This window comes from Myotis davidii, unplaced genomic scaffold (assembly GCF_000327345.1).
Source record: "Myotis davidii unplaced genomic scaffold, ASM32734v1 scaffold902, whole genome shotgun sequence".
Classification (NCBI taxonomy): Eukaryota; Metazoa; Chordata; class Mammalia; order Chiroptera; family Vespertilionidae; genus Myotis; species Myotis davidii.
This window is the reverse complement of record NW_006293951.1, coordinates 3,694,706-3,704,008: the sequence shown is the minus strand read 5'-3', so window position 1 is coordinate 3,704,008 and position 9,303 is coordinate 3,694,706. Positions and strand designations below refer to the sequence as shown.

At 41.4% G+C, this 9,303-nt stretch overlaps 1 protein-coding gene across 3 annotated transcripts in view; it reads right to left on the bottom strand.

The window, feature by feature from the left end:
• The window catches only part of CAPRIN2 (caprin family member 2), a 47,465-nt gene extending 38,830 nt beyond the window's left edge, over window positions 1–8,635 (bottom strand). Inside the window, exons 1-2 of one of the 3 annotated variants that reach the window (XM_015566619.1) lie at window positions 8,251–8,635; window positions 6,001–6,063 (exon numbers count right to left, since the gene is read on the bottom strand). In XM_015566619.1, the coding sequence (XP_015422105.1) occupies window positions 6,001–6,063; window positions 8,251–8,499 (312 nt within the window). In that variant the 5' untranslated portion in view covers window positions 8,500–8,635. The remainder of the gene's footprint in view (window positions 1–6,000; window positions 6,064–8,250) is intronic. The other 2 variants (XM_006767829.2, XM_015566618.1) reach the window with 2 other exon arrangements.
• Window positions 8,636–9,303: the final 668 nt, after the last annotated feature.

The following is a 9,303-nucleotide window of genomic DNA, read 5'->3' as shown; positions in this document are numbered from 1 at the left end:
TCAGAGTTTTTCTCTTTCCTCCTAGTTGTAGAATTTCCACTCAGCCAGCTTTCCTGTGGTTCTGGATGATGTCCATTTCGTCTTTTAGTTGTATTTTTGAAGTGGTTGTTCAAGGCAGCAAACTCCGGTGTTTACCTATGCCGCCATCTTGGTTTCTCCCTATAGCTTAGTCTTCATAGGTTTACTTAAGAGTTATATTATCAAAAGAGGTTACAACAGCCATGCAGATTATAGGAAGCTTTACTTACAATATTACAAAAATTGTTGGATTAGAGGATTACAAGCTAAAATTATAACATTTCTAGCCAAAAATATTGAAACTACAGTATCAAACCCATAATACACAGTGAAAGCAATACTTGAAGGAAAATTTACAGCCTTAAATACCAATCAGTGGGGGGGAAGGAAATGAATTAAGCACTCAACTCAGAAAATGAAGCAAATAAACCAAGAAAAGCATAAAGATAAAAGGAAAAGAGAAAAATAAAATAAGTCTAAAATCTGGCTTAATTTTTTTAAACCACTAACTTAAGAGTGAACTGAGGGAATACAACTACACAAAAAATTAGAAACAAACACAAAGTAACACAGAAACATAATTTTATTTTATTTTGATTTTTATGATTTAATTTTTATTGTTGTTTACTCATCTTTTTTTTTAAGGTATGACTTTTTATTCATTTTTTAAATGTCTTTATTGTTGAAATTATTACATATGTCCCTTTTCCCCCATTGCCCTCTCCCCAACCCAGAATTTTACTTATTTTTTTATTACTTTGCCCCAGTCTTTGCAAATAAATTTTTGAAACTGAATGAAATAAATAAATTTCAAGGAAAGTTTGGAAAAGTTGACTCTAAAAAAAATCTAAACATAACAATTTTCAAAGAAAAAGTAGAGAATATTACAAAAAAAAACCCTCAAGCCCCATGCCCACCCCCCAAAAAACAGGCTCAGATAGTTTCACAGAACAATTCAACCAAACTGTAAAGACCATGCATTGTGGAAACACTAACATGATATTAAAAAGAGGTGGAAAAATAGGTAGAACACAGTGGATTTTTATGGCAGGGATATTTTGTACAATACTATAAGGGTGGGATACATGCCTTCATGCATTTCCCTAAACCCATAGAAAGTACAACACCAAGAATGAACCCGAAACGTAAACTATGGACTGGGAGTGATGATGATGTGTAAACATAGGTTGGTTTTGTGGGTTATTATTTTTTAATCTTTATTGTTGAAAGTATTACAGATGTCTCCCTTTTTTTCCCCATTGACCTCCTCCACACTGCACCCCCCAGGCCTTTACCACATGTCTGTGTCCATGGGATATGCATATATGCATAGAAGTTCTTTGGTTAATCTCTCCCCACCCACCCACCAACCCCCACCTTCCCTCTGAATTTTTTTTAATAATCTTTTTTTAAATGTTTTTTATTGATTTTTAGAGAGAGAGGGAGGGAGGGGAGTGAGAGAGAGAAACATCAATGTGAGAGAGAAACATGGATTGCTTGACTCCTATAAGTGCCCTGACCAGGGAATCAAACCTACGAACGTTTCGGTGCACGAGATGACACTCAACCAATTGAGCTACACTGGCCAGGGCATAAGCATAGGTTTAATTATAATAAGTTATAATGATAATAAATGCACCACTCTAGTAATGAAATGTTGATAGTGAAGGAGGTTGTGCAAACATGGGATGATGGGTATATGAATTTCTCTATACTCTCTGCTCAATTTTATTATGAACCTGTAACTGCTCAAAAAATAGTCTATTTTTTTTTTAAGGAAGAAGCAAAAATAAAGGCCCCCTAAGTATTTATATTAAACTAAGTTATATAGAAAATGGAAAAAGAGAAGGCAGGAAGAAGAATATGTGTTTGTTTATATAGGCTTAAAGGAACTCTGAACAGATATATAAGAATCTATTAGCAGTCATTATTTTGTAAAATGAAAACTGAACAGAGGAAAGACAGGGTGAATAAAAACTGCATCTTCTTTAATCTTTCCTAATTTCTGGGCTATGTAAATTAGTACCTATTTTAAAACCTAAACTTAGAGCTTCTTAATACTACACTATTGACAGCTATTTTCTGAGAGGTCAGATTATAGGTTTTTCTTCTTCTGACTTAAATGCATTTTCTAAATACCTTAAATATACAATGCTTGTATGAGATGTTATTTCTCAAAAGTAACACAAGCCATATGCTTAATCACATCTAGAAACCTAATATTCAATCATCTTATATTTAGTAAATTTATCCTATATAATAAAAGAGAAACATGTAAACTGACTGTCCCTCCACTATGTTCACCAGCCAATCAGGAGTGAGTATGCAAATTAACCTGCATACACAGGCGCTGGGCAGAGAGCAGAGCAGCAGAGCCAGTGGAGAGTGGAGCAGCTTGAGGAAATTGGCTCCCCAAGCTGCCAGATGGAGAGCAGAGAGGGAGAGCTGGCGGCTTGGAGGACTTGGCAGAGTGGGAGGCTGTGAGACAGAGACAGAGCAGGAAAGGAAAACCAAGATCGCGGGGAGCACCAGGAATTCTGAGAATAGTAGTTTTGGCGGCAGCACCAGAAGCAGAAGTTAGGCGACCCCTGTGAAAGGGTTGTTCGACCACCAAAGGGGTCACAACCCACAGGTTGAGAACCGCTGCACTAGAGCAAAGTGAGCCTGGAGCAAGTTACTGTTGAGGCTGGGGATGGAGGGAAAGCAAAGGCGAGAGACATAAGTAAAATCAGAGTGTCTAGGAAAAATTAAAGGGAAGATATCCTAAAACTTCCTTGAAATCTCAACAACTGAGCCAAAGAAAAATAAATGCCTCTATTATTTTGTGAGCAACAAACCAAACTGAGTTGGGGTCTCAGACAATTCACTCATATGATTGCAAAGACAGACAGAAACTCCCAGATTGGAGAGGGCTCCCCTGAGGGCTCCCAGGTTGAAGAGGGTGCAGATCAGACTGAGGGACCCCCACACCCCCCAGTGCACAAATGTCATGCACCAGGCCTCTAATCTTTAATAATAAAAGAGTAATATGCTAATTAGACCGGATGTCTTCCAGATGTCATTCTGGACGTCCTTCCTGACCAAGCCAAGGCCAGAGGGAAGCCAGCCCGGGTCCTGGGTGCCTGCAGGCGGCCCGAGGGAAGCCAGCCATGTCCTGTGTGCCTACCAGCGGCCGAAGGGTGGAAGCCCAGGTTCCAGGTGCTGGAGGGAAGCTGGTGCCAGCAGCTGGGGGAAGGAAGGCCTACTCTTGCACGGATTTCCACGCATCGGGTCTCTGGTATGTAATAACCCACATGCTTACATGCCTACTATATACTACACACTATTCAAGTACTAGGAAAACAGCAGTGAACAGACAAAATTTCTAATGGAATTTACACTGCAAGGAAAGGACAGGCAGACAAAATTTTACAGCTTGTCAGAGAAGTGCTTCTATGAAGAAAATTTAAGAAACGAAAGTAGCTAAGGAACGTGAATGGGAAAACAGAGGTATCGTGTTGTCAAGACAGGCTTACTGGATGACCTTCCAACCGAAAGCAGAAGGAAGGTGGGAACTGAGCTCCCCATCCCTAGTCCCAATATTTGAACATCTGGGGGGGAAATATCCCAGGCAGAAGGAACAACATATGCAAAAGCCCTGAGGCAGATGGGTGCCTGGGATGTCTGAGGAACAGCAAGAAGGCCAGTGCAACTGGGTTGAAAGTAACAAGGGAGAGAAGGATAGGAAATGCAACAGATGTAAAAGGAAGCAGGGAGCCTATTTTATAGGGCTTTGCAGGCCACGGTAAGGACACGCTGCCACCCTGATGGGGACCAGTGGGGACTTTTGAGCAGAGGAATGACCATCTGACCTGCATATGAACGGGATTACTGAGGCTACGATATTGAGAATAGATTTGGAGAGGGCAGGACAGAAAAACCTGTGAGGAAGCTAGTACAGTAATGCAGATGAAAGATGATGTGGTTTGGGCCAGGATAACAGAAGCAGAATTTATTAAAAATGGTCAGTTCCTAAATTTATTTTGAAGAACTGATCAAACTTGCTAATGGGCTAGATGTAAAATCCTACATAATAAAAGGCTAATATGCAAATCGACCAAAAGGTGGAAGGACTGGTCGCTATGATATGCACTGACACCAGGGGGCAGACGCTCAATGCAGGAGCTGCCCCCTGGTGGTCAGTGCACTCCCACAGGGGGAACACCGCTCAGCCAGAAGCTGGGCTCACGACTGTTGAGCACAGCTGTGGTAGCGGGAGCCTCTCCTGTCTCTGTGGCAGCGCTAAGGATGTCCAACTGCCAGCGGCGCCTAAGCCATCACTCGGACATCCCCCGAAGGCTTCCAGACTGCAAAAGGGTGCAGGCTGGGCTGAGGGACCCCCCAAATGCATGAATCTCGTGCACCAGGCCTCTAGTATAAAGAGAAACATGAAAAATTCTCCAAGGTTTTCTGCCAACTCCATCCTTCTAGTCCAGTGATTCTCAACCTTCCTAATGCCGTGACCCTTTAATACAATTCCTCATGTTGTGGTGACCCCAACCATAAAATTATTTTCGTTGCAACTTCATAACTGTAATTTTGCTACTATTATGAATCATAATGTAAATATCTGATATGCAGGATGTATTTAGGCAACCCCTGTGAAAGGGTCGTTCAACCCCCAAAGGGGTCACAACCCACAGGTTGAGAACCGCTGTTCTAGTCCATCAAGCCATTAACTGACATAGCTAAGATAAAGGGGATACAGGTTTTGGCGGGTAGGGTAAAATCTGATGTCAAATAGGCAACTGGACAAAGAAATCTAGAGTTCACAAAATTAATCTATTGGCAAATATAAAATTGGCAGTTGGCAGCATATTTCTCAAAAGAGAAATCAAAGTTAACATTATAGAACAAGTGGTTATAAAGATGGTAAGAATTATTGTGATTAAAGTTTTTCTGGCTGGAGCTCTGAAATATAAGAATGTCCTTGATATATTTTAAAGAGCCATCATGAGAACCACCATCCTTACCCCCCAATATTTCCCCCAAATCAACAATACTACCTTATCAGAACACTTTCTTTAAGGATATTTATACAAAGAAAAGGTTTATCACTCTAAACATTATTGAACACTAGAGGGCCCGGTGCAATAAATTTGTGTACTGGGGGTGGGGGGTTGTCCCTCAGCCAGGCCTGTACCCTCTTGCAGTCTGGAAGCCCTCGAGGGATATCCAACTGACAGCTTAGGCCCACTTCCCACGGGGAGCAGGACATCCTTAGCGCTGCTGGGGGCAGATCTTGCATTGAACATCTGCCCCCCAGTGGTCAGTGCACGTCATAGTGACCTGTGGTTCCACTGTTCGGTCGATTTGCATATTAGCCTTTTATTATATAGGATACTATGACTACTTAAACAAAGCCATGTTGAGATGTTGGATGTCCAGCTAAGTCCTCTCACAAGCTATGTGAGCACATCATTGTCAGAGCTCACACAATTCAAATCTGTGCCTCAGCAAAACTATAATCTACTACATCACAGAAATTCAAGCCAGTGAAGAAGAGTCAATGTGGCCAGGGGAAGTCCCTGAATACCAGTATCTATGACACACAACCAAAAATCTTCGTTGAGACGATAAAAGACAACAGATGTATAAGCTAGATCAAATAACTTTTAGGTTAATTTGTCCCTTCTTAGCCAGGAAATGTGATCAAGTCAAAAAGATAAACATCAATGAAACATTTTTTTTATTTCCATATTGCAAAAAGTCTCCTCCTCTATATTAGATAAAACTTGCAATTACCAGGTATACCATGAACAAGTTAAGCAACATTTTTAAAAATTATAAATAGTCTAATATTTATAGTTAGGTTCAAAAAAAAAGCCAGATTTCACTGATCTTTTTTGGCCTATCAAATATTTGGTCTCATCTAGTCTATCTACAGTTTTAATAAGAAAAGGAAACAAGCAAGTCTGACCAAATTATCATAAAATCACTTACCAATTGGTCTGGATTAAGTTGCTCTCCATTTTTCAGGCGATCCTTGTAATCTTCCAATTTGAGCTACAAAAGAGAAACTTGCATCTATTACAGTCTGATTTAAAATTCTCAAGCAAATAAATACTAGACTTTGTTTCTTATGAAAACAGTTACTAAAGTAATCCATCAATCTGCAAAAGTATCATTTTACTACAAAGCACGCAGCAACTGAGTACATGAGTTCTAGTCAGGGGAAAAAATATCACACACAAATGAACATTTGTCTGGTATTACAAAAGTAATAAAATGGTTTTTTTCTCTTAATAGCCTCTCTACATGTTTAGACTACAAAGACTTAACTAGTTAATCATGTGCCCTTAACCAAGTGGTGCCCAATCAGGGCAATATGTCCCCCAGGGATATCTGGCAATGTCTGGACATACTTTTGGTTATCACAACTTGGGGAACGGCAGACAGGTGGAGCATGCTACTGGCATTTTGTGGGTAGACACCAGAGATGTTGCTAAACATCCTACAATTCATAGGACAGCCCCACACAACAAAGAATTCTCCAGCCTCAAAAGTCAAGAGGGCTGACCCTAGCTGGTTTGGCTCAGTGGATGGAGCATCAGCCTGTGGACCGAAGGGTCCCAGGTTCGATTCCAATCAGAGGCACATGCCCAGGTTATGGGCTCAATCCCCAGAGTGGGGTGTGCAGGAGGCAGTTGATCAATGATTCTCTCTCATCATTGATGTTTCTATCTCTCTCCCTCTCCCTTCCCCTCTGAAATCAATAAACATATATATATATATATATATTTTAAAAAGTCAATAGTGCTGAGGCTGAGAAACCCTACTCGAACCTCATGCTTAAACCATTAGTCACCTGTTGAGTTCTGTGGCATTTGTTAGATAAAAAACTTCCTAATGGAAGTATAGAAATGCAAAAGATTTCTTTTCTAGCATTATAATAGCCTCAAACTGAAGCTATTTTTATATTAAATTTGATATTTAAGTAAACACACAACAAATAAATTGCATTTATTGTCCCCATGAAAATTACATGGCCCACGATGGTATTCTAAAAGAACATTTAGACTCCTCCCATTTGGTTTTATAGCTTTAAAATGTTTTCTCAGAAGCTTGAAACAAAAGCTTTGGTATTGTCAGATAGGTATTCAAAGAGATAGTATCATGAAGCCAGAGAGGATAAGTATACCTGCACACATAGTTCCTCCATCAGTAGATCCTGCTTTGAATAGGTCCTGACCTGACTAGTTTCCAACAGTGGCAGGGAATTTGTGCTGACCGAGGCACACTCACCTTATCACTCTAGTGATCAACTCTATGCATTCAAAAGACAACTGGCAAGAGCTAGGGCTACAGAGAAGCTACTCATAACTGGCCCTTCTTCACTATGTTCCTGGGTATATTTTTTAAAATTAAAAAAAAAACATTTTTAGAAGGAAAAGAAACAATCGGACTTTTTTTTAAAAAAAAAATCTTTTCTCACTCCTCCATTACAAACAACTTTCCTAAGGTTTACCTAGGTCTTGGCATAAAAATATTGAAGAGTTCCTAGGTCAGAGGGTGAATGACTCACCTTATCATCACGAGCAAAGAGAATCGTGACACAACAAAGCAACGTGCAGCACTGTGCCACAGGCTACATGACTCAGGAAATGAGGAATGATGTGGAGATCTTTACATCGGCATCTACTGTAACCTTAGGCTGAGTATAACCTCAGAGTCCCTTTGCAAGGCTCTCTGCAATGCTTTCACCCACCAATCTTAAAGGATCACCTGGCAACCCAGGAATTAGTGCTGAAACATTTTCTGGCTCCACCATCATTAAAGCTTCCAATGACTGCAGCATCTATACTGCAACATCAACTGCTGCAGAAAGTCACACGGGAAACGAGCTAAAAAAAAATCAGGCAATCTCCAAAAAGAAACATTACTACTAGTCAAGGAATTAACCTGACTTAAAGTAGCTAGCTCTTCAAATATTTCAACAGTAGCATGCATAATGTTACTATGAAGAATAGTTGTATTCAGTCATGCTGACAAATCAAACAGAACATGTTTAATATATCCAATATTGAGCCTGCTTGTATGTTTTCAGCCAGCTAAATCCCAAGGTTAGTTAAATCTCTGGGAAGTAATCTATGAGCCCTGATAAAAAGCCAAAATGTCAGTTCCTTAACCCTTACCTAAAATGGTGCATATGCCTATATGCCTGGCTAGGAGAAAGGGGGGGAAAAAAGTTACCTTCTTTTTCTCGATGTTTCTAATTTTGTGTTTAAGGCATATGAGTCCATTGTCAATGTAGGTCTCATATGCTTGAGAAGGAGAGGCCGCGGACCGGAGAGGAGACTGCAAGGGGCTCTGGGCCCGCTGGCTTCCCCCAAGGCTGTGGTTCACTTGGGGCTTGGCCAACTTCATAGTCTCCTCCCTTCCCTCCTCCGAATGGCCTGAAGGTGACTGGTGACCAAAAGGCGAAGAAGAGAACTGCACCATTGAAACAGCTGATCCTGAAGGAGGGAAGGGGGAAAAGTTCAGTATCAAAGTAAATTAGGACTAGAGGGGTCCATCCGGGGTTCCTCTTCCGGGAAACATCTACCCACTCCCTCGAAATTCTCCTCCACAGAAGCGAGCTCAGCGCCCAGTGATGCTTCCGAAGCCGCGCATCCATCTCCCTGCGCGCAAGGCAATCAGCGCCAAGGACTAGCACCTTTACTAGGCAAGACCGACAACACGGGGAATGTTTCCAGAAACTCCGTTTTCCACACACGAGGAAGGACTGCTGCTCACGCAATGGCTGCAGAGCTTTCTCATGACGCAGTCTGCGTTCTGAAGAATGTTTATGGTCCGCTGATGACACAAAGAAAATAAGCTTTCCCCTCTTTACACTATCCCTCACCACCAGCCTGAAGTCCAATCATTAACAACATGAAGAAAGAAGAAAGAGAGAGAGAGAGAAGAAAAGAACTAAAAAACAAAACAAAACAAACCAGAACACAATTTTTTTAGAACTCTCACTAACTGAAAAGTAGCTTCTTGAGCGAGGCTAACTTCCCTTTGCTCTGGGGCCAGCAAGGCAAGTCCGTCGCCACTGCACGTTTGTAGCGAGGAACTTTCTCTCTCGGGCTACCAGCGCCCTAAGTTGGTTTTCTGTTTTGTTGAAACTAACCCATAACTACACCCAACCACTGACTAAGGGGTCATCTTGGGGAGCCTGACACGGCCCCGGTCAGTGGCCTTCGCACACGCCTCGTCCCGCGCATCGGAGGTGTCCCTCCCACGCCCTCAGGAGCATCCCCA